The sequence below is a fragment of the Schistocerca nitens genome, chromosome 2 (assembly GCF_023898315.1).
Source record: "Schistocerca nitens isolate TAMUIC-IGC-003100 chromosome 2, iqSchNite1.1, whole genome shotgun sequence".
NCBI lineage: Eukaryota > Metazoa > Arthropoda > Insecta > Orthoptera > Acrididae > Schistocerca > Schistocerca nitens.
In genome coordinates, this window is record NC_064615.1 from 1099209715 (window position 1) to 1099236879 (window position 27165).

Below are 27165 nucleotides of genomic sequence, written 5' to 3' on the forward strand. Positions count from 1 at the left end.
ATTACATTTAACACTGGAAAACCAAGAAAAAGATAATCTCTGCCACTTACAACTAAGGATGAAGGTGAGTGGCTTTATTCAATATTTTAACTTGTAGCACGTATATTACCAATTAAAATGTGTTCACTTCCTTCTGATGCATAGTTTAAGAATCATGAACATTAAATTAAAACAACACAATGTCATTTAATGAATTAACAAACAGTAAGAGGGTAATGTTGCACAAAACGGCTAACATAATAATTTAAGTTTGTTAGAATTACATAGGCCTAACTTAGTATTCATAGCCTAGAAATAGTCTGCTTTTCACCTCACTAGTGTGTACTGGGGTAGTAAAATATTGTTTTATACAAGAACCCATTGAGATCCCATCTTGAAATTTTGCATGCATGTAGTCAGTCAGACTGGATAACACATACAATTTTTATAAAAAAAAATCTGAGGGTACGTATTTTGGAAATTTCAAAAAATGTTTTTTGGAATAGTTTAAAATTTTCAGATTTAGGTAGCATAGTCATGTTGCATATCAAATTGAAGGTAATTTTTAGAAAAAAAAGCAATGGTGCAATTTTGAGCTCTCTAGGTTGTATAGTTTTTGAGCTACAGCATTTTAAAACAATCATCGATTGATCAAAAACAGAGGGTTTTTTATTTTTAAACCCTTGAAACTCAAAAACCAAAGGTCAGAAAAATTTCAAATTTAAACTAGTGTTAGTGGGTACATTACCTGAAAAAAACATTCATCCAAATCTGAGGGGTCATGGTTCAAATCATGTAGTACAATTGGTTGATTTGACATGGAATGACCCTATAGTCACATGAATCAAGCACGTTAACATGCCACACAAAGCAAAAAGTTGGTGCTTTAAAATTATAAAATTGTGTCACTCACCATTGCAAGATTTAATTTTGGATCGAGAACAAAAGTATCACCACTAGCACAATCAACTCCAAACACAGCAAATATGTCTCCAGCATAAACCTCTGAAACATCTTCCATCTGATTAGCATGAAGACGAACTAGACGAGGAATTCGAACCTGTAACCAAATTTGAAAAATAAAGCAAAGATTTAATAGGAAATTATATTTAACTGTATGTGATAATTAAGAATATTACAAAGTGTTTCGTTCAGATCTCAAACTTAATGGCATGAGCAGAGGGGGGAAAGAGCATGGCAATGGAATTAAGGGGCCAAGGTTGAGCTATATTTGGTGCATTCACTTACATTTTATCTGGAATGCCCTTTTCCTGATGTAAGGGTTATTAAAGAATGAACAATTGTTCTGTTATATGTGGTTGTGGAAATATTCTGGCAGAGTCCGGCCTCAGGAGCTACTGACAGTGGTCATGTGTGATTTACATTTGCGTGAGTGTGTTTGTTTAAGTAGTCTAATTCAGAATAAGGCCTTTCTGGCTGAAAGCTCACTTGTTTGACAGCTTTTTTGCTGTGCCTATCTGCGACTCAACATCTCTGCTATATGGTGAGTAGCAATCTATCCTTTTTGTAATATTATAATTATTCCATCCTGGGTTTTCCAATGTTTAATGACCTTGTAAGTTACTGTTGTTACAAACTGCACAATGCTACTTCCACAATGATATCTGCATATGCAATGAAACAATGAAAGGCAGGATTGGTTCGGATTGAGAAGGTGCAAAGAATGGATTAGCATATCAGGGTCTGTACAGTTTAAGGCCCCTACCATCGTCTTGGTTGGTTGGTTGGTTTAAAAGGGGGGCAAGGGACCAAACTGCTTGGTCACCAGTCCCTTGTTCCGGTTAAAACAATCATACAAGGGAAAGAAGAAAACAAACGAGATGTAGAGTACAATACCAAAAGGAAGGAAATACGACAAGAATTACAGAAAAACAACAAACAATACAAAGAACGAAAGAGGACAAGAAAACCGCAGAGAGACACAAGAAAGAGGTAGAAGAGATTAAAACAAGAAAGCAGATTACCATGTCTGGCTGACCATGAGAATGAAAAGGAGAAGCCAGCCACACTGCAACAAATTAAAATTTCCACCGTAAAAGCACTAGAGTGGAGGACACAGAGGGACAAAGGACATGCGCAAAAACTTAGATCAAATGATAAAACCCACCCTCATGAATAAAACGTAAAACTAAAGCTGCTGTTGAGGCATTGTCACCTAACACCGTAGGTAGAGAGCTGGGAAAGTAAAAAGTCTGTGGTCACTACCACACTGGTCATCATGGGGTCTCCAGTGGATAGATGGGAGACGTTCTGGGCTGCAAATTGATATATCAATGGCCAAGTAAGTGCCGTGAACCACACTGAAATGTGTGGGGGCCCCAGTATTAAAGAGGCAGAGGTCGAAGGTTATCGTGAGGCTGGGAAGGCATGAAGAGAGCAAGGAGGCAGGTTATGCCCCAGGGTCACCTGCTGCCACTAAGTATATGTATCCACTCCTATGGTGGATGAGGCATCAGTGAGATCCAGGTCCTCAGGGGATGCTACGATCTCCACCTCATGCTCAGATGCAGAACTGGTAGGGAGTGGTGGTGTTGGGGCCACCAGAGGATCCCATTTCTTAGCAGACTACTACTTTGTTTGCTTGCCCTCTTGCTTCTCTTTAGGAGCCTGGTGAGAGGACTTCTCTGATGTAGCTCCAGGCACGGAGGAAGACCGTGAAGCTCTTCGTCCAGCAGCTTTTCGCTCCTTTAGTCACTGGTGAGTGTCTTCCGTGGCATTAGTGAAAACCTTGGGAGAGAGGGTCCCAGGGGACCCCTTCTGCAAGAGAGGAGCTGGAGAAGGCTGTTGCTTCTCTGGCAGCGGGGAGGGAACCAATGTCCCCTTGTTTGGGGAGGGGGGGGGGGGGGTGGCTGCTCCCGAAATAGGTACTTTGGGAGCAACAGAAGGAGATTTGTCCCGTGCCACCAAGGGGGCAGAAGTTATCTCATGGCCCGGAGAGCCCACTGTTCGTGGCACAGACTGAGGAACCACTGGCACTTGGGACGGCGATGGTGACGTAGCTGCAGCATATGTTGATGTCAACCGAATGGGATGTAATCTTTCAAATTTAGTTTAGCCTCTATGTAAGTAAACCGGTCCAGGGTCTTGTACTCCGTGATTTTCCGCTCCTTTTGGTGTACCGGGCAGTCTGCTCTCCACAGTTGATGCAAGTGGGAGGAGGCGCACATGGAGTATCTGGGTGCAATGGACATCTGCAGTCTTGACATGTGGCACTTGAAGTGCAGCGGGAAGACATGTGCCTGAATTTTCAGCACTTAAAAGCACCACACAGGGGAGGGACTTATGGTTTAACGTCACAGTGGTAAACCATTACCTTGATCTTTTCAGGCAATGAATCACCCTCAAAGGCCAAGATAAAGGCACCGGTAGCAACCCTGTTGTCTTTGGGTCCCCCGTAAAACGTGCCGGATGAAATGAACACCCTGCTGCTCTAAATTGGTGTGGAGCTCATCATCAGACTGCAAGAGGAGATCGCGATGGAAAATAATCCCCTGGATCATGTGGAGGCTTTTATGGGGAATGACGGAAACAGGACCATCACCCAGCTTGTCACAGGCGAGTGATGCTCGGGATTGGGCTGGGGATGCTGTTTAAACCAAGACTGAACTGTTTCGCATCTTGTACAGCGCTGTCACTTCTCCAAACTTGTCCTCACGTTCAACAACAAAATACTGAGGCTTCAAAGGTCGAAAGGAGTCTCCATCAGTTCTGCTGCAGACTAAAAACCGAGGCTAATATGGCTCTCTTCATCCCGTAGCCCTACGTTCCTCCCATGGTGTAGTGAGGGAGGGAAACGATTTAGGGTCATACCTGTCGGTTTTGTATTTGATCTTGCCACCCACTCCGATCAGGGGCTCTCCCTATGGGCACCAAACAGCCACAGCAAATGCCACCTGGCATGATGGCCATTGCCGGGTGTCCTGATGCCCCAGGAAGACAGGAATACACTCCTTGGCATATGTGGGGAGTTTATAGCTCAGGCATCAGCAGTGCGAACCCTGTGTTGTCAGGGGATTACCACCAAATGGGTACATGACGGCCCCACCACAACGGACTGTCTACTGTTCTGGATACTGGGTGAAGCGAAATCCAATATTGTCATGGGGGCGAAAGAGGACAGGAGACAACGGAAAGAGGATGACATACCCTGGAAAGTGTCCTAGCCCAAATAGTTGAATCACAGATGGAGATGCAAAGCCATGACAAGAGATTCAGGAGATCGAATCTAAGGGCACTATGGATGACTCGTGCACCATGTAAGGCATCCCTCCTCCTATGGCCTGAACTACTGCAGAATTTTGAAAGTGGCAGGTCAAACCATAGAATGGGACCTTAACTCATAGGGCCGAAAAGTTTGAGACTCCTTTTAGTCACCTCTTACAACAGGCAAGAATACCTCAGCCCTATTCTAACCCCCGGACCCGCAGGGTGGCTACTGTTGTCTTCTCCTTGATTATAATGTAATATTTTGACTGATTGGGTTACATCTAGTTTAGGTTCTTAATGACAAAATGCCTGATATTATTATTATTATATTATTTTAGTGTTACAAATATAGAGTTTACTCATTTAGTATTTCTTTATGGACATAGTACCTCAAATGCACTTTGTCTGTCTAATGCTATGGCACTGAAACTGATCATTTAATTACAGTTCAGTACCCATATTTGGATCAAAATAAATTTTTTGATAGTTATTTTTTATTGAATACACTTTCTAATTTCAGTCTTAGACTTTACTTTTACATTATCAAACCACGTAACAGAAATATACAGAGCCTTGATCTTAAATACCAATAGATGACATGGTCACATCAAACACAGAACAAAATCTTGGGTTGGGGAATGACACCAGCTGTGTCTCTTTGTGGAAGCCATTGTGTCTTCTCAATAAGTACTTTACTCTGAACCATATCCAGACCTTGTCATTCTGGCAGCTTCTTTTATTTTATTTTATTTTTTACTGAATAGTAATGTTATGTTTGTCTCATCTCTGTGGTAGATGGCATGTGACTCCCACAAATGTAGCCCATTGCTGACACATACTCAAAAAGGGTAAAGAGATGTTTTCAGAAAAAAAGGCTACATCAAATGAGAAACTGCTAAGAAAAAAAGCATAGCAGCTTTAAGATATTTTTGTGTTACAATGACTGAAAGACAAGTAGGTCGCATGAGGTAAGTGTGTGATGTGTGCTAAAATTTCCTCTTCAGAAGGCTGACTGCTGATACTGGTTGAGGTCTATTAAGAGTAGTCTAATGAGCAGTTAAGTATCTAATACCAGACAGTACATTACATATCCTCATTACAAAACCAGACTATGTACAACTGTTGGTCCACACATTTTGCTTGCACCTGTAAGCAGTTATAGCTAGTAATTTCAGAATGTTCTTCACACTGTAGGACCCTGTGAACTGTCCCTTATCAGTATGTGTGTGTGCTTTCCTACATGTGTCTCTTTTTGCATTTTTAATGCGGAATATGTCTTAGTTCTAGCAGATTTAACTGAAGAACTGGTAATGAATGGAAAAATAAGTGAGAGTGTGTGTGTGTGTGTGTGTGTGTAGGTTCTCTGATTTAGTTGGTTACAATCTCTACTTCTGTTGCATTCTAACTTACTATAATTTTTTAAACATATTAATCAGCTCACGATATGTTACAGAATTATACCTTACCTTTTTATTTGTCCTGGCATTGAATATAGTGTCTCCTTTCTTCAGCATTCCTTGGTAACATCTTAGATATGTCAGCTGACCATATCTTCCTGCTTCTAGTTTAAATGCAAGTGCAACAAATGGAGTGCTTCCATCTCTCACAGGACTTAAAATTATTTTTTCTTGCTTCTTTCTAAAATGACAACACTGCAAATTTAATATTTTTGTTGTATATGCTATGAGTAATGTTATGATGCTACCATATTTTACATGAAGTAACTTACCCCTCTTCTTCTCTTAGTGCCACGTTTTGTACTTCTCCTGGGTTTGGCAGATAGTCAACTACACCATCCAAGAGTGGCTGAACACCTTTGTTCTTTAATGCTGTTCCAACCATAACAGGTGTGAATGAACGACGCAGGCATGCACGGCGTATAGCAGCTTTCAAATCAGCTTCTGATGGAGTCTTTTCCTCTGTGAGTTTTCATAAAATATTCAAAAATAAATATGCCTTAAAGGAGGTAGCATTTGAAAGAACATATCAACATGTTAAATAAAAATTACCAAGAAACATTTCACCAAGAACATCATCTGCATTTGAAACATGTTCAATTAATTCTTGCCGTCTGTCCTCACATTCTGCTCGCATGCTTTGTGGCACTTCATCTTCTCTCACAGCTTCCCTGAAAATTGACAAACAATTCCATGTATTTTTGAACACACAACTGAAAGAAATAAAGAAAAAAAAAACAGTAATGGCACATTCCTCATTATATTGGCATAAACTGAAATAATACCTACCCATGCTGTCCTTCGAAATACAGAGCCTTCCTTTCTATGAGATCTACAATTCCTTTTGTATCAGATTCTACACCAATGGGTAATTGAAGAAATGCTGCATTGTGCCCCAGTTTTGACCTGAAAATGCATCATAGTGAATTTGGTTATTCAATATGTATCTCCCTTTGCTTGTTCTCCTCCTCCTCAAAAATGAAAATTTCAGATTTCCTCTGAACTAGTACAAGGGTGGTTTGAAAAGTTCTCAGAATCACGAGGAGAGGTCAGCACTAGTGCAACAAGTTGTTCACATCATATTCATTGGACTGTTGCCTGTAACCACGTGCCATGTCGGTGCTCTTGGAAGAGAACTGTGGTGGTGATGTGGCTCTGTTGTTCCTGTATAGTGATTTGCAAAGATGGGAGGGGGGATATCGAGATTCGAGCAGTGATTAACTACTTCGTAAAGAAAGGTGCGAAAGCAAAGGACATTCATGCTGATTTCCAGAATACACTAAGGGAGTCTGTTCCTTCATAGTCAAATGTTGCCACGTGGACAACTGAATTCAAATTTGGTCGGTCGAGTTTAGAAGATGATCCAAGCAGTGGTCGGCCAAGGTTGTCACTACTCCAGAAACCATTGCAAAAGTGCACAAAATGGTCATGGAGGACCAGTGCGTGAAATTGCTCACACTTGCCAGATGTCATCTGAAAGGATATATCACATTTTAACTGAAGAATTAAAAATGAAAAAATTATCTGCAAGATAGGTGCCATGACTCTTGATGCTGGATCAAAAACTTATGAGAGTAGACATATCAGAACAATGTTGGGCCTGTTTCAGAAAAAAACAGATAAGATTTTTAGCACTGGTTTGTGACCACTGATGAAATTGGGTACACTTCTATACCACAGAGACAAAACAACTGGCATTAGTATTCAGGATGTGAATGGGATTCTGTTTGTGGATTATCTTGCCACTGGGCAAACAATTATTGGAGAATACTATGCTAACCTCCTGGACAAATTGCAACAAAAGAAATGTGAAAAAAGGTCAGGTTTAGCAAAGAAGAAAGTTATCTTCCATCAAGACAATGTGCGCCTGCAAACGTGCCATCACCATGGCAAAATTACATGAACTAAGGTCTGAATTTTTGAGACACCCACCTTATTCACCTGATATGGCTCTGTCATTTGATCTCCTCCCAAAACTGAAAATTTTTCTTGAGGCCTGGAGGAAACTCATTTTTGAGATGGGATCAAGGCACTGGAACATCGTTGGACCAAGTGCATTAATCTATAAGGAGATTACATTGAAAAATAAAAAAGTTTCAGTGATGTAAGTACTTTTTTTCTATTCCGTTCCGAGAACTTTTCAGGCCACCCTCGTAACACGTATGTGAGAAATGATGTAAATCCTTTTTTGCGGGAAGATAAACAGTTTTGATGTATGACAAAATAACAGAGGCCATATTGTGAGGAAACGGAAGGGAATTGGATAAAAGAAAAGATCAATGTGTTCAGTGGTGTGAGGGACAGAAAAGGAAATCTGTTTACAAAGATGAAACATTAAATGAGGAGCAGTGCTGATGACATTTGAGGGAAACACTGACAACTTATAAATGATTTTAAAACTACAAAATAATAATAATAATAATAATAATAATAATAAAAATAACAAAATAATGTGCAATCAGAAGAAGAAGAAGAAAATACAGTAATGGACTCAAACATCCCAGAGCAAACAAACAAAGAACAACACACATCAATTAAACAATCAGAGGAAAACATCTTAAGACAGCCACCAGAACAAGCACAAATAGAACACGAAGTGACACACATGTTAGATATAGAAGAGAAATTTCAGCTGACATATATAGAATACAAAGACACAAATACAGACATTAGACCATTCTTGCATAGACCACCAAATAACCCACAAGTCAAAACAACAATAACAACTATCAACACAATCATACACAACAAAATAAATGAAAATACAACAATGGAAGAGTTACAACTACTGGTTTATGTAGGAGCACTCACTACACTAAATATACACACTAGGCAGAGATCAGAACCAACCAACACACAGAAGAAACCCACAAAACCAGCATGGCAACACAGGCTACAGATCAGAATAGAAAAACTGAGAAAAGACATCGGACAGCTAACACAATTTATAAGAAATGAAATATCAGACAAAAAACGAAAAAGGTTAGGTAAAATCTCACAACAAGAAGCAATGGAGCAATTAGATGAAAAGAAGCAGAAGTTACAAGCATTGGCCAAACGACTTAGAAGATACAAAAAAAGTGAAAATAGAAGGAAACAAAACCAAACATTCAACACAAACCAAAAGAAATTTTACCAAACAATAGATAACACACACATAAAAATAGACAATCCACCAAACATAAGAGACATGGAACACTTCTGGAGCAACATATGGTCAAACCCGGTACAACATAACAGGCATGCACGGTGGATACAAGCAGAAACAGACTCATACAAGATGATACCACAAATGCCTGAAGTGATAATTTTGCAACATGAAGTCACCCGAGCAATTAATTCTACGCACAATTGGAAAGCCCCTGGAAATGATAAAATAGCAAATTTCTGGCTAAAGAAGTTCACCTCAACACATTCACATCTAACTAAATTATTTAACAGTTACATTGCAGACCCATACACATTCCCTGATACACTTACACATGGAATAACCTATCTGAAACCTAAAGATCAAGCAGACACAGCAAACCCAGCTAAATATCGCCCCATAACATGCCTACCAACAATCTACAAAATATTAACTTCAGTCATTACACAGAAATTAATGACACATACAACACAGAACAAAATTATAAATGAAGAACAAAAAGGCTGTTGCAAAGGAGCACGAGGATGTAAAGAGCAACTGATAATAGATGCAGAGGTGACATATCAAGCTAAAACTAAACAAAGGTCACTACACTACGCATACATTGATTACCAAAAAGCTTTTGATAGTGTACCCCACTCATGGTTACTACAGATATTGGAAATATACAAAGTAGATCCTAAATTGATGCAGTTCCTAAACATAGTTATGAAAAACTGGAAAACCACACTTAATATCCAAACAAACTCTAATAATATCACATCACAGCCAATACAGATTAAGCGTGGAATATACCAAGGAGACTCATTAAGTCCTTTCTGGTTCTGCCTTGCTCTGAACCCACTATCCAACATGCTAAACAATACAAATTATGGATACAATATTACTGGAACATACCCACACAAAATCACACATTTGCTATACATGGATGATCTAAAACTACTGGCAGCAACCAATCAACAACTCAACCAATTACTAAAGATAACAGAAGGATTCAGCAATGATATAAGTATGGCTTTTGGAACAGACAAATGTAAGAAAAATAGCATAGTCAAGGGAAAACACACTAAACAAGAAGATTACATATTGGATAACAGCGACTGCATAGAAGCGATGGAAAAAACGGATGCCTATAAATATCTAGGATACAGGCAAAAAATAGGAATAGATAATACAAATATTAAAGAACTAAAAGAAAAATATAGACAAAGACTAACAAAAATACTGAAAACAGAACTGACAGCAAGAAACAAGACAAAAGCTATAAATACTTACGCCATACCAATATTGACCTACTCATTTGGAGTAGTGAAATGGAGTAACACAGACCTAGAAGCACTCAATACACTTACACGATCACAATGCCACAAATATAGAATACATCACATACATTCAGCAACAGAAAGATTCACATTAAGCAGAAAGGAAGGAGGAAGGGGATTTATCGACATAAAAAACCTACATTATGGACAGGTAGACAATTTAAGAAAATTCTTTATAGAACGAGCAGAAACTAGCAAAATACACAAGGCAATCACTCATATAAATACATCGGCTACACCACTGCAATTTCATAACCACTTCTACAACCCTTTAGATCACATAACATCAGCAGATACGAAGAAAGCAAATTGGAAAAAGAAAACACTACATGGCAAGCACCCGTATCATCTAACACAGCCACACATCGATCAAGACGCATCCAACACATGGCTAACAAAAGGCAATATATACAGTGAGACAGAAGGATTCATGATTGCAATACAGGATCAAACAATAAACACCAGGTATTACAGCAAGCATATTATTAAAGATCCCAATACCACAACAGATAAATGCAGACTTTGTAAACAACAAATAGAAACAGTAGATCACATCACAAGCGGATGTACAATACTAGCAAATACAGAATACCCCAGAAGACATGACAATGTAGCAAAAATAATACATCAACAGCTTGTCTTACAACATAAACTTATAAAACAACACGTTCCCACATACAAGTATGCACCACAAAATGTACTGGAGAATGATGAATACAAATTATACTGGAACAGAACCATTATAACAGATAAAACAACACCACATAACAAACCTGACATCATACTCACCAATAAAAAGAAGAAATTAACACAATTAATCGAAATATCCATACCCAATACAACAAATATACAAAAGAAAACAGGAGAAAAAATTGAAAAATACATCCAACTGGCTGAGGAAGTCAAAGACATGTGGCATCAGGATAAAGTTGACATCATACCAATTATACTATCAACTACAGGAGTCATACCACACAATATCCACCAATACATCAATGCAATACAGCTACATCCAAACATATATATACAATTACAGAAATCCGTAATTATTGATACATGTTCAATTACCCGAAAGTTCCTAAATGCAATATAACATGTACCATACAGCAAAAAGGAAGTGACGCTTGATAAAGGTCCGCGTCACTCCATTCTTAACCAGACTTCTAAAAAGTCTGAGAAAGTAAAGAAATAATAATAATAATAATAATAGAAATCCATGACACTGACCACAAAGCCATTAAAGATTTACATTAATGACAAGATCCGAGCATCCATGCCTAACTGTCTTTGAGCATTCTGCATTCATAATCACATTCTGTTGTCAGGAGGAACAATGAGATGGGTGACTTGTCGGACAGTAATATGTTTCTCTAATAATCAACGATCTGTATTTTATATTCTAAGTAACATTTGACCAAGGTGCTTGCCCTGCCTGTGATAGAGATGGGAGAATGTTGTGCTCGCCAGAGTCAGAATAATGCACTGCTCCTTTACTGATAGCTACGTTTTTAAATGAGAGGACACACCAGCATGTGATGCACGCAAAGTGTCTCTACCTGTGTATTTTATTTTGACAAATTTGTTTTATTTGTTAACAAGTGTGTGGCCTTCAAATTTCTTGAGGATTTGATACCAATTTTATCTGGAAACAACGCAAACATTGAAACAGTTTTAGAAGCTGCCTCTAAGCTGCTTAGGGATGGATTTTAATGTGCAATAGGATTATTGGCTCATCCATTTTTTTTTGTCATATGATCCAGCACATAAATCTGTAGTACTAACCAATGTTATCTTTGAGGGTGGACACTGTATGAAAGCTTAGCAACAACTTAAGTCTTTAGAATGAAAGGCACAGTTTTAAGTCCTGGTCCAGCATGCAGTTTTAATCTGCCAGTAAGTTCCAAATCAGTGCAGACTTTGCTGCAAAGTGAAAATTCATTCTGGAAGCAATCCCCAGCAATGTGCAGGATAACTTCTGTGAAGTTTGAGAGGTAAAAGATGAGGCACTGGCAGAAGTAAAGCAAGTCGTGAGTTGTGCTTAGATAGGTCAGTTGGTAGAGCGCTTGCTCACGAAAGGCAAAGATGTCAGTTCAGAGTCCTAGTCTGACACTCAGTTTTAATATGCCAGGAAGATTCCACTTCAGTCTTGTCTGTGCCCTGTTGTCAACACTTCATTTATGTGATGAGTAGTTGATGTTACTCCTTCCATAACTTTTATTACAATGGAACTTTCCAGTATTATGTGTACAGATTAAATGATGAACAGAGCTCATGACAAACTAGGATAGTTTTAGTTCTCAAACTGTGCCTTAACGTATAACGGCAAGATTCATCTGCATTACAGTGAGACAGACATCTGCGGATGCTGTGTCTGCTTTACTGTTGCCCCAAATTCTCACTTTTCCTGGCATCTATCACATATTTTCCACTTTTGATTCTGAATGTTCAGAAAGTTGTCTTGAATGTTCTGACTCATCCTGTGTGTCAGCAGACCCAAAAAATAATATTGACATGTCATATATGCATACTGAGGTAAGGCAGCAAACTATCCAACCCACAGTGTTCCACTTCATCAATCGCTTATAGCATCCAGGCCCTGCCTAGCAGACCCTTTCAAATTGCCACATCCTCCCAAAATTCCCTACCAACACACTCCAAATCCAGACCCTAAACTATCCTGGGGCACTGTTGTTAATCTTTCCATCAAAATCCTCAGCCCCACAGAAATTTCTGTCCAATCCAAAAGCATCACTTTCAGCCCTACACCTACATTTAACCATGTCGGACTTGTCAAAGACCTACTCTTCTCCCAATCCCTGCAATGGGAACACTTCTTTGCCACCGATTCCTCCAACCAAAGGCAAACTAATTCCAATGCTGAACCCTGCCTCTCCCAGTTCATACTACCATCCAACCATGATTCTCCTCCTCTCCAACCTAACCATCCGCAGCTCATGGTCTCACGGTCACGTTCTTGCTTCCTGAGCATGGGTCTCGTGTTCGGTTCCCAGCGGGGTCAGGGAGTTTCCCGTCTCGAGATGACTGGGTGTTTGTGTTGTCCTCATTATTTCATCATCATTCATGAAAGTGGCGAGATTGGACTGAGCACAGTTTGGGAATTTGAAAGTTCACTGATTACCACGCAGTTGAGTTCCCCACAATCCAATCATCATCATCATCATCATCATCATCATCATCTGGCCTAACCACCCTCTGGTCATCTTCCAGGAATTATTACCTGCAATCTGGCCTCACCATCCTTCCCCAGGTTCCTTCCTAAGAACACCAACCTTTCAGCAGAGAAAAGGACAGCCATACAATCTCAAAACAGATCCTGACCTAATCATCCTCCCCACATACAAAGGCTCCACCACTGTTATGATGAGTCGCAGTGACTATCTGGCAGAACGCCTCAGCCAATTGTCTGGCTCATCCACCTATAAGCTCTGCCAGAGTAATCCCATCCCAGAAGTCCAACATAACCTCCAGTCCCTCCTTGAAGCCTTATGCCTTTCCCAGAACCTCTCCCCTGAATCCATTTCCCTCCTTGCCCCTTGGACACCCAATACACTCACCTTCTACATGCTCCCCAAAATTCACTAACCCAACACTCCTGGACGCCACCCCCCCCCCCCCCACTCCCATTGTAACTGGTTGTTTTGCCCCCACTGATAGGATTTCAGTCCTCACTGACCATCAACTCCAACCAACTGCCCGTAATTTAGCCTCCCACATCAAAGATATCAATCACTTCCTTTAACGACTCTCTACCACCCCACCCCTATACTTCCTGGTTCCCTACTGGTTACTGCTGATGCCACTTCCCTATACACCAACATCCCTCATGCCCAAGGTCTTGCTGCAATTGAACATTACTTTTCCCACTACCTCTTTCACAATACAGCTAACTAACTTTATCCTAAAACGTTTGAACACAACCTTTCCCATTACCTCATTCCTCATACACCTAACTAACTTCATCCTAACACCTAACTTCGCCTTTGATGGGAAAATATACAAAGAAATCTATGGCACAGCCATGGGCACTCATCTGGCACCCACCTGTGCCAACCTGTTTATGGGTCATCTAGAGGTGGCCTTCCTAGCCTCCCAAAACCCCAGACCCCTGGTCTGGTTCATATTCACTGGTGATATCTTCATGAACTGGACTCAGTGCCAAGACACCCTATCCTCATTCCTTCACAACCTCAATGCATTCTCTCCCATCTGCTTCAATTGGTCATCCTCAAGCCAGCATGCACATACCTGGTCATTGACCTCCTTCTCTCTGATAGCTCCATCCACACCAATCACCAACAGTATCTGCATTCTGACAGCTGCCACCCCTTCCACACCAGATTAGCCACCTGGATACGGCATATATCCAGTGACAAGAACTCCATTTCCCAGTATGCTGAAAGTCTCACCAAGGTCTTCACAGATAGGCACTATCCCCTGACCTAGTCCACAAACAGATTTTCCATACCATTTCTCCACCCCCACCCACCAATATTCCCCCCCCCCCCCTCCCCACCAAGAGCAAGCTATAAAAAAGCTCCCTCTTCCACACAATACCACCCTGGAATAGAGCAACAGAACCACATCCTTCATCAGTACTTTATCATCATGTCCTGAAATGGTGTTCTGTTGCACACCTAACCTTCATAACATCCTAGTCTATCCCTACCCTAGTCCAGTCCCAACCACTTGCCACAGGGATCATATTCCTGTGGAAGACCCAGATGCAAGACGTGCCTAATCCACTCACCCAGTACTTCCTATTCCAGTCCTGTCAAGTTTATCTTAACTCATAAAAGACCAAGTGATCTATGAAAGCAGCCATGTCGTATACCAGCTCTGCTGCAACCATTGCACAGCTTCTGACTACCAACAGGCTGTACACCACAATGAATGGCCACTGCCAAACTGTGCCCAAGAGCAAAGTAGACCACTCTCTGGTCAAACATGCAGCTGAACATAACATGCTTGATTTTAATGACTGCTTCACTATCCGAGCCATCTGGATCCTCCCCTACACCACCAGCTTTTCTGAACTGCCCACAAAATAATACCAGCCTCAACCTACAGTAACCTACTGTCCCTACACCTCTGGACATAATGCTGTTGGTGGCGATAGCAAAAATGTCTCCCTGCTTACTCTTCCTTGGGGTACACTGCTTTCTTGAATGAAGCAGTTTGATATTATGTTTCCAAACCTATACCAAATCAATCAAAAAAGAGTGTAAACTCAGGACATATATTCCCCATATTCCTCATATTCCCCATTTAAAATGATCTTCAAAAATATTATGCCAATAACTGCTGTCTTAGGCTTTTTTGATAACAACACATGGTGTCATTTGTGTTGGAACATTACCTGTACTGCTGACTCCAGCATGTTGAAATAATTCAGGCTGGATGTAGCTACGTAGACTTCTGACCATCAGAACCCAAACAAAGTGATGAGCAATTATTTGTCAAGACCCTTTCCTATGTAAGATGTTAACACGAGGAGATAAAGTTACTTCTTATGGTAGTTTCTTAAGGGTGATGTGTGAGTATTAGTAACAGTCACTGACAACCACAGCCATTTTCCGCCACACAGGTCAGTCATCCTTCCTACAAAATGTTGTAACCTCTTTTGTACAGGAGCATTATATGATTTGAAGTATTTCTATAGGAGACATAAGGAGGCAGGTTTTAACTGTACTAGGATCTTCTCTCTATGAGTCCTGCAACAATTCTAATAAAAAAAAATAATAATAATTTTTTGCTTTCAGATATTTGCTCTCTTTTATGTGAGAACACTTTCCGCCACACAGGTCAGTCATCCTTCCTACAAAATGTTGTAACCTCTTTTGTACAGGAGCATTATATGATTTGAAGTATTTCTATAGGAGACATAAGGAGGCAGGTTTTAACTGTACTAGGATCTTCTCTCTATGAGTCCTGCAACAATTCTAATAAAAAAAATAATAATAATAATTTTTTGCTTTCAGATATTTGCTCTCTTTTATGTGAGAACACTCATAGGAAATATATCAAGTCCTGATGCAACCTTCGCAATGTGTCTTGCAAACAAAGAAAACAATAAAATAAAGACTAAGAAGACAAAAAAGCACAAAAAAACATTACTGAGAGTGACGAGAACTGGGTAACTTCCAATGTTACGAGACACTGTCACGGTCTGCAGTTCTCTGCATAGGCAATGTTTAGCTGCAAATAACTTACTTGACATGGTTGAGTGAAATTGACACTCTTTCCTTGGTAAACACAAGAAGCCAGACAAACAGGTCAAGTAGGGCTGACCGAGCAAAGTTACCTCAGGAGATGCCTGCTGATGCAGTGAGCATTGTTGCCAAGGTGGCAAGATGGCTGCCTTGTGTTGTCACTAAGCATACAGAGAACCAGTGGAATAGTACTGACACAGCAGAAAGGCAGCACCAACATAGAGTGGATGGCCTGATTACTTCATGTCCGCACCATAGTTCTGTTGTGACTTGTGGTGGAACCCAGTGTCTTAGCAAAATGAGCACATGCCAGGACTGCATAAATATTCTTCATTTATAGTCAGAGGTACTGCAGTTTGCCAGCACCCAGTGCCAAGGAGAGACCTACAGCTGTCCACGAGTCTCCACAGTACTACAGGTTTTTCTCTCTAAACTTAGCCATTGCCAACTGCAGCACTGCTGTTCATGCCGAGTCTAATGCTGTTGGCCTGCTACCTCGGAAGTCTACAGCTCAAGACTAGGGTCATGCAGCCACTCATTCATCATAACTTGCGCAAGAAAACTCCTTCCTGCTTGTATGGGTAGACAAGTTTGGGAGCTGTCTCTTCTACAATGGGTCTACAACATGATCTCACGCGCCATGGCCTCATCTGGAGCTGCTTTGCTGTCGCTAGGTAGCAAGGCTGCCATTGTGGGACACTGTTGGTGTCAGCAGACTTGCCTTGCTGATGGCATCATTGCTTCTTTGCCTGCACAAAACTACTGGCAGCCTATGACGATTACCCTCGTGCTAACCATAGTACATTCCTTGCCAGCTGTGTACAGCTTACGTCTTGCAGGCATTAACCTCTCTAGACATTGTCACAACTAGTGTAACACTGAGTAATAAATGAATGATTTAACAAGACTGTTTTCTTGACGATACATCATACAACTACCAGGCAACCACTCACTGCTACCCCGCTCTGTGTGGTGGACTACCAGCATCCTGACCTCTAATTGCCCTGTTCCATCACCCACAATGGCAGCCAACCATACCAGCCACTGCAGGTGGTGACAGTGGAGGTAAATGACCAGGATCGTGTCTCTGGGTGCCGCGTGCAGTTCGGCAGTATGGTTTTGGTGGATGAGTTTTTATTTTAGTCATCTTTTTTACTTTTTTTTTGTCCACAGCCATGATAAATTACACAGGATGAGCATAGAAATCTGATGGTGTAATTCACAAAAGCAGATGGACCTGTGAAGTTTTCACAGTTTAAGGGGAATTGTAAAGCATATTATTTCAGGCAGTCAGATACCAATACTGTAATTTAATGGGTCATAAATTACTGTGTAAGTAGGCAGTGCCAGTTATGTGTGGCATACACAGATGTTATGGACATGAAGTAAGTGCTCAGAATCTCAATGGACTATGATCTGTCATAAGAATTAGTGTCATTTTTCTTGTATCTCAATCCAAGTGTTTGTAGTGAAAATCCTTGCTTTGCATGTACTTTAAGTATATTGTATTGTATTGTTAGATAGAGGTTGCGCAAATGCCAGAAACACAAGCAATGACGATGCAAGAACGCAGTTGAAGTTTTGACGATATGGATGGCTGAACCAATGCAGAAGAGTGCCATGTTACAACACAGCCAGACCTTTTAATGGCATAAAGTGAGTATAAACAACCCGGAATGGTGGAGGCAATGGCTTCAGTCGGTATAGCAGCTCCTTCTGTGAACCATGTTGCAGATGGTTTAGTGGCTCTTTTTCTGGGAAAACCAAGTAAGGATGCAAGCATAGGTTTCTGTGGCCATTGTCAAAGTCAATAAAATTGTTGTGTGTCTGTGACTGCATTGTCAATGTGTAAAACTTATGATGTCTTGACCATTAATACAAGTTGCCTTCCTCTGCTGACTGCTGAATGAGACAAGTTTGGTTCTTACATACTGCTGGAAGAGGCTGTTACTGAACTCTGGCAGGGTATTGAGCATGAGGAAGAGGGGTGTTTGATGTTCTTTATAGGTGTTTGCATTCTTTCTTTTCATTGGTAGAAATAGAGTTCATTGATTATTTCTTGCCACTGGTGGAAACAGGCAAATGGGAAATGGGTGGCAGTTGTGAAGTAGCACTGTTTACTTATGGGCTCTGTGGTCTTCTGTGTGCCTGTGTGTGTTGCTTCACAAAAGCTGCCATTCCATAATGCTGTTACTACTTGCAGCCAAGACGCCAGAAGGCGGCACTTGTCCTCTTCATTCACGTTGGCGGGTCACTTGGCTATTTTTATCGCCTCTCTAATCTTCCTCCTGAACGTAAAAAGCTGTTTCACCTGTATACAGGCTTCTCAAAATTCTATCTGTTTGCCACACTCTTCCTGATGTTCTGCCAATGCTGACTTGATATGTTGTCTAAATTGGATACATCTTTCATTTCAGATACCGATGTGCTGATGGATGCTCCTTCTCACCAACATACACTAGTCCAAACTCAAACCTGATTTCGTAAACTCCAGTAGCATTTAGCATGTCAACCGCATATTTCACTGAGCCAAGAAATCTTTTATTCTGTTGCTGCTTCAAAAAATCAGCTTGATACCTACTCGAGGGAATTTTGACGACATGTTCAGTAACCCCTTGAACATATGGTAGTAGGATGATGATTTGAGCTTCCTTCTGCACTTCCCTCCTGCATCTTCATCCCATAACCACTGGCTCCAACAATGGACCCGAGGTTTTTTAGTTCAGCCTTCAGACCTCCTTCTTCACTGATCCTGGGACACTCTTGGTTAAAGTGTGCTGGGCGGATTTCTCCTGCACAGGGTGGTGGTTGGTGGAGGCATGTAGGTACCTGTCTATACTGGTGGGCTTTCTATATACTCCATGGTCAATTTACCATGCGGCTTTCGATAAATTTCCATTCCTTTTTCTGTCTGTAGTGAACTGGATTCTGCTGTGCTGCTGACAGAGGTGTTGGTGGAAGTTCTGTAGCTCTTCTTCTCTGTGTGGCCAGATAATGAAGGTGTCATCAAAATACTGGAGCCAGCATTCTGGGCCATCAACACGTGGGTATCTGAACACAAAAGATATACCCAACTAAGACAACACATCAAGTCATTTGTGGCAGAACACCATGGTGACTGAGGCAAACAGATTGAATTCTGAGATTACTGTATACTGTTGAAACAGCCTCTTGCCTTCAGGAGGAAAATTAGAAACAGCCAAGTGGCCCACCAACATGAATAAAGAGGATGGGTACCAACTTCTGGCATCTCGGTTGCCAGGAGTAACAGTGCTACAGTACAAAAACTCACGCAAAGCAACAAACACAGGTGTGCCGGAGACCACAGGGGCTGAAGGTACACACAGTACCGGCACGCCTCAGCCAGCACTAATAGGCAAGTGAAATGTTAAGCCACAACTGCCGACCTATTTTCCATTTGCCTATTTCCACCAGTGGCATGCAATAAAGCAAACACCAATCAAGAACCCTTAATTCCACCAATGAAATGAAGTAATAAAAACACCAATACACAATGTCTAACACCACTCCTCCTCATCCTGAATAGCCAATCAGAGTTTGGTAACAGCCTCTTCCGCCAGTATGTAAGAACCAAACTTTTCTCATTCAGTAGTTAGTGAAAATAATATTGTGAGGAAGGACACTTACAATAGCAGAAGTTTTACACACTGACAATGCAGTCAAGATCCAGAAGAATACTGACTACAACTAAGGATGTGTTAATGTTTACCGACAACCTGGAAGTTGCTACTAGTCTGGGTAATTGGCCAGGCGATTTACATTTGCTTACGGTTAAGTTATGAGTAGTATGTGATACAAAGGTGTACGCCATGTAGCTTGTGGGGTTAAATAAGGAGCACACATCTGAACAACTTAGAAGAGGACTCTATCAGTGGTACTGCAAACAAAATAGTGAAGATTCTTCAGGGAATAACTTAATGAAATGTCTCAGAAATGAAACAAATTGGTGCAGGCATTCTTAGAAACAATCAGAAAAATCAATGGACATACCTATGAACTGACGCAGAATGAAGAGGCAGGTAAAATTATTCTACAAGAGGCAGAACAAAGAGCATTAGATGTATTTTTGAGCAGACTTCCAGCCAAAATGTTGATGATAATACGGACGGAAAATCAAAAGGACTGGACTGCTGGCATTAAGGCTGTTACGCAACTTGAGTAGGTGGACATAGTGACTCGGGGGCAGCATAAGCGTAAAGTTTTTTCCTCAGAGGTAAAATGCTATACGCATGGAAGTTCGGGCCATGTTCGGAAACGATGCTGCTAACCGCAATGTTATGAAGTTAGCATGGTGGGGCATTGGGCACGAGTCTGTCAAGTAAAAAGCACAGTGGATGGCACCATGGCAAGTGCTTGTTAAACGCCATCAGGAATTCCTCAACTGCTAGACATCACTTCCAGTAAAACAGAACGCTGAAAAAGCATTTGCAATGGCAGATTGAAGCTTGGCTGGGATGGTAAACAGAATGGAACATAGGTATTTATTGGACACAGGGGCTTATATTTCAGTAACTAGTCCAGACCTCCTGGGAAGGCAGAAACTGAAGTCTCCACAAAGTGGGTTATGTGGAGTAAGGACAATGATTTTGTATCATTCAGGTCAGTACAGATAAATTTCTGTATTTTCAGTATTACATGGAAGTATTATACCTTGTAAATGAGGGATAGCACAACCTCGGGCTGGATTTTCTTAATAAGCATCAAGAAAAAGGTGATATATCCCAGCATACGTTCGATCTCAGTGGGATGGTTTTGGCTGGGGACAACCACTGCAAGAGATACAGTGTCACAAGGATCATGATCATGAAGGTGGAAGCGAATAAATTGCACACACGTTCATTAAAGCTCAATTCGCATGAAAAGTACCGAAAGGTACAGGAAAATTACTGTGGGTGAGTGTTGATACTGACCTAACAGACAGTGTGTTGTGCGTTATAGAGCCATTAGAACTTAATGACGAACTGGATACTTTGCACTGTTTTCTGTGTAGAAACGTGGCAAGCACACAGGAAATGGACATTATATGGTTCTGATGAGTATAGATAATTCTGGGTCTGACGAAGAAAATCAGTCAAGATGCCTACCGATTGCCAATTTGAACATCCTAGATGGGGATGATTTGGATAGGTCGAGTGGGAACATTTGCCACAAGTAAATCATCAATGCATCTGCATTACACAATGAGGTAAAGCATTTAAAAGGAAAGGATTTCTGCTATGGAAACTGTATCAGTAAGATTTGCAGATTTGTTCAATCCTAGTGACCCAATACCAGTGACACCCATGACTTCGCAAAATATTCAGATGCAGAATAACCCCCAGTCTACAGGAAGCTGTACAGAATACTCAAACGTCTGCAACCTATAAGAAAAATTCATAAATCAGCAATTAGCTGATGCCATACTGAGAGTGATGGTCTAGGGGGAGCACCCATCATTGGATGGTCTAGGGGGAGCACCCATCATTGTTGTCCAAAAGAAATCACCAGATGGAACAAAGAAATACAAATTTTGTTGTGATTAAAAATACCTACTCACACGATCAATCAAGGATGCATATCCTACGCTGAACATAAAAGAAACTTTGGAAAACCTAGGTCAATGTAAATACTTTTCCACAATGGAGTTGAAGAGTGGATATCATGGATTATAATTGGTTCCAGACGATTGGCCGCAGATTGCATTTACCATTCCATGAGGTCACAATCAGTATACACAGGCGCCATTCAGGTTCAAAAAGACACCAGCCACATTGCAGAGGTTACTGAATGGAGCACTAAGGAGATTAAAGCCATGGCAGTATACAGTCCATTTAGATGAAGATACTGTGTCTTCTAAAGATCTAAAGGTGCATGCCCAGTGACTGGAGGAAGTGTTCAACAGGTTGTGTTTGGCATGTTTAACATTAAGTATTGAAAAATGTCGCTTTACATCCATGGAGGTAAACTATTTAGGTCATCAAGGCTGACACAAGATTATGTGCTGTCCCCGATTTCTTACCGCCACAAACAACAGGCAGATTCAATCATTTCTAAGACTGTGTTATTAGTATAGAAAATTCATTTTGCTGAAATTGCTAGTCAGTCAACTCACTTGTTGAAAAAAGTGTGGAATTTCAGTGGCCAACTGTCAGACCACATTTGAGAAATAGAAAGAGGCATTAAAGACCAGCCAATATTGATATTTGCAAATTATGAGAAGGAATCTACCCTTTCCTGTGACGCAAGCAATCACGCAATTGGATATATTCTAAGTTAGCACACAGAAAACAGGGAACACCCAGTAGCACACATGCATTGAGATAGTTGAATAAAGGTGAATGGAATTACAAAACCACAGAGAAAGATACGGCGAGTGTTATACATGGTATTATGTATTTCTGTTGTTACCTATATGGTGGGAAATACAACTTTATGATGGACTATGCAGCATTAAAGTGGTTTACAGGAAATGAAGATCCTTTGAGTTGATTAACGCACTGTGTTTTAAAACTCAGTGAATTCTATTACAAGATGCAGCAGGAAAACCAACAATGTTGATGGCTTGCACAGAAAGATTGGCAGAAATTTAGCTGTATGGCAAGAAGTGCAGATTGTCGACAAAGACTGCCAGTTATTTAGCACACAGCCACAATTCCTGATGCACAAGGGGCTATTGTGTAGAATGATGAAGTGCAAGCCACGTATTGTGATATCTTCAGCTTTGAATGCTGAAGTGTTGATGGAAGCACATGACCATGCATTAACAGGTACCAGAGAGCAAAGGATAACTAATGATTGAACAGCTGAGCAACACTGGCAGGGGACACAGAGGCAGGATGTCGACCAGTATGCGAGGAATAGTGTCCCTCGTGCACAATATGCTGATCTGAGTTATCAGTGAGTACCAGAGAGATTACCAGAGGCATCAAAATAATTTTAAATGGTGGGAATGGACATTTTGGGTCTGTTCAACATAAAACTGGCAGGTAACCGCAATGTGTTAACCATCATACACCACTTTTCAAATTACGTCACGACAACTGCAATCGCGAAGCAACAAGCGAATAAAGTGGCACAGACTACGGTAAACAACTGGTTACTGAAGTTTGGTATTCATGACAATAATTACAGACCATGGCACCAACTTTATTTTGAGTTGATTAAACAGTTATGATGCAATCTATTGCAGATGCAGAAGCTCAGAACTAGACCTTTTCACACTCCCACCGGGCCTCCGTAAAATGGGAGAAGGGAATGTGTACATCATACTGTTGGCAAGATGTCAAGTTGTTATATATACAGCCACTACAATGATTAGGATGTTTACCTGCCTTATGTCACAGTTGCGTACACTTCTGAAGTACACAGCAGCATTGGACTTTCACTATACAAAGTTGTTATACAGTAGAAAGATGGCAACACCTTTTGAAGTGAGTAAGTGTAAAATTAGGAAAAAAATGGGAAGTTGGTGAAGAAGTTTTTGAAGACATTATGGGAGGTTTGGAAATGGACGAAAAAAGTAAATATGATACCGCTCAAATGTCAAGAACAAGTGGGACAATATGTTGACAAATTACCTGAGTGCAAAATCAGTCAATAGGTTATCCTGGTGAATCCCTGTAGACCAAAGGGTATATCAAGTCATAGAAATGACTTCACTTGCGAATGTGAAGTTACAGTTATTAACAAAGCTTCCATTGTTCATGTAGGGTGCATCAAGCTTAAGAGAACTGTGGATGCTCTGCCATAAATACCAGTGTTGTTACCAGTGAAGGGAAGGAAAAAAAAATGGGAGTTGACAAGCAGGATGTATGCAGAGTACCTGGAGCACCCAGATTACACCAATAGATATCTGCATCTAAATCTAGATATATCAGCAGGGCATGATAAATGAAGCAGTTTTATGAGTAAAACATATGATGACTGTGCTACTATTTTATTGTAGTGGTGTTATGCTGCATTTTGTTAAGTTCTGTGATGGGTGTTTAGTTTGTAAGTGAAGGGGAGCATGCGACAATGATATGGTGGTAGTATGGTAATGAGTTGTGTATGCCCACCTTTGTGAGATGGGAGGGAGAATGATGCAAATTGTTTTACCCCAGATGGTGTTACTGTGGTGTCTTCCGAAGATTGAGGTGACAAAGCTAGGCTGACAACTTGCAACACAACCACAAGAAACAGCTGTCACTGTAAGCTGCATTGATGAATGACTGACACAGCTATAGCCACGTCCACGAACATTTTGCTCCGTCACTGCATCCATTCATCTACCTACGGCTGAGCACCAGGAAAACTTTATGTAATTATCTGGTAGACACTGGGTCTGACATAAGCACGTTGCCAATAGACAGAGGTATGTAACTTAAGGACAGTTTGTTAGTTCACCTCACAGCAGCAAACAGCTGATAACAACGTATGGCGGTTGCAGCAAAGATGTGAATTTAGGTTTTCATAATACTTTGTCACTGCACATTTGTAGTGACGGATATGCCGGAACCCATCTTATGAGCAGATTTTCTGTACGCATACAGTAACACCACCAATGTTTGGTTGGCTCGACTCAGGAAAGGAGAAGAAATGGCAACTGGGTTTCTAGGAAAATTCAGAGGAAGAGGAGGCAGTTGGGTATAAGTGACAGAGGTGGACCAGCGTATGGACCTGACCACACAAATGCCGACCACAGTGGCACATAACACGATTCGTCACATAAACACAGTACCAAGCCCTCCAGTCTCTTTTAGAGTGAGAAGATTGGCAGCAGCACATTCATGAGCACAAAGGCCGAGTTCAAACATATTAGAAAAAGGAGTGATATGAAGATCTGACAGTGCATGAGTCACCTTTATGTCTAGTATAAAAAAAAATAAAATAAAATAAAATAAAATAAAATAAAATAAAATAAAAAGGGAGAGAAAGGCGGAAGTTGGAGGCCTTGTGCGATCACAGGGAGTTGAAAGCTTGCACAATACCCAATCGATATCCATTGTCCAATATTTGTGATTTTATGAATGTACTAATGGGAGCAAAATATTCCAGCATCATAGATTATCAAATGGTGTATCATCAAATACTGGTTGCAGACACTAACATACTGAAGACAGCTGTCATTACACCTTTTGGCCTCTTAAAATTTTTACGTATGCCATTTGGCCTTAAAAATGTGGCTCAAATGTGGCAATGTTTCACTAATGAGGCGTTATGAGGATTAGACTTCACCTTTGCCTGTCTTGACAACATACTGGTGTTTTCAGCAACATAAAATCTCCATGAGGTGCAGCTTAAAGCAGTTTTTGATAGACTATGTGTAGGTACAGGAAGATAATTAAAGAAAATAAGTGCAACTTGCGAAAAATCCACATGACGTACCTGGTTCACACAGTTTTAGCAGACAAGATCTGCCCATTGGAAGAGAAAGCAAAATTTATATAACAAACACCTCGGCCATTGGATTTGCGACAATTAAGTAAGTTCTTAGGTGCTGTAAATTTTTACTGACGACATCTGCCGGGAGCAGTTCCTTTACAAGCACCACTGTCAGAGGCGGTGACAGATCCTAATACCAATAAACATCACAATCTAGATTGGACACCCTGCATGCAGCAAGTCTTTGAACAGATCAGGACAAGTCTGAAGCAAGCGGTTTTACTAGCCCATCCTGAAAGAGATGCAACACTACCTAAAACAGTCGATCCAAATCAGCCAGCCATTAGAGCAGCATTGCATAAAGGGTCTGTTGGGCACTGCCAGCCATTAGGGTTTTTATCACAAAAACTCATGGAAGCACATAGGAACTGGAGTGTGTAAAACCGAGAACTGTTAGCAGTACATGCAAGTAGCCACCAGAAAGATCGCTGGAGGCGCACATCGGCACGGCGCGTCATGGACAGTAATTGCCGCAAGTAAAGCCCCGTCCACCAGAGGGCACGCGAGAATTCGGCTGCGCCCTCTGCCGGCGGAACAACAACTCAGGCAGCACGGGCTGTGCCCAGTCAGTTCACATCGGGTAGGTCTAGCAGACAGTCACATAAACACAGTACCAAGCCCTCCAGTCTCTTTTAGAGTGAGAAGATTGGCAGCAAACTAGGTGAAGTGCGGCGGAAACGTGAATCGTGTTACTACACAACTGGTGACGAGTAGGGTCGTTCTATCGCGTGTTGGTCGTCGTTCCGGTTTCGCAGCTTATCCATGGCATGGAGGATTTAGTGCGAGTTTTGGTTGAGCAGCAGACGGAGCTCATGGCAACCATGAAACAAGTGCTTCCGGCGTTGCTCTCCACGCAGTCTGCTCCAGCGCCGTTACCTCCTCCCTTTCCCCCGTATGCAAGACGGCGGAGGATTGGTACGCATATGAACTTCGGCTTCGGCAGCATTTCCAGGCGTTTCATGTTGCCGATACAGAGGTATGTCGTGCTCTTTTCTTGTCTTGGATATCTCCCTCTGTATCAAGTTTTGTGGCAGCTAGCGCCGTTGCAGGAACCTTTGTCCTTGTCTTTTGACGCATTGTGTTCATTGCTGTCTTCATATTATCGCCGCCACACGCATGTTGTGGCGGCTAGTGTCGAGTTCTATCAAAGCAAGAAACAGTCCTATCAGTCTTACCGGGCGTGGGCCGCTACCCTGCACGGTCTTAGTCGCAAGTGTCATTTTGTCACGGAGCAGTCGCGAGAGTCGTATGCCCACGTTATGGTGCGCGACATCATTGTTTGTTCAGTCCCTGATCGGGAGGTCCGGCAACGGGCCCTGCAGTTGGAAGACCCTTCCCTTGAGGAAGTCCTGTTCATTGCTCAATCGTATGAAGTCTCT

The 27165-nt window shown here is 41.2% G+C and overlaps 1 protein-coding gene across 3 annotated transcripts in view; it reads right to left on the reverse strand.

The window, feature by feature from the left end:
• The window catches only part of LOC126237490 (elongation factor G, mitochondrial), an 89791-nt gene that overhangs the window by 40054 nt on the left and 22572 nt on the right, over window positions 1-27165 (reverse strand). For all 3 annotated transcript variants that reach the window (XM_049947640.1, XM_049947638.1, XM_049947639.1), the window contains 5 exons: window positions 6453-6569; window positions 6216-6334; window positions 5936-6125; window positions 5673-5844; window positions 893-1039 (listed from right to left, as the gene is read on the reverse strand). In XM_049947640.1, the coding sequence (XP_049803597.1) occupies window positions 893-1039; window positions 5673-5844; window positions 5936-6125; window positions 6216-6334; window positions 6453-6569 (745 nt within the window). The remainder of the gene's footprint in view (window positions 1-892; window positions 1040-5672; window positions 5845-5935; window positions 6126-6215; window positions 6335-6452; window positions 6570-27165) is intronic.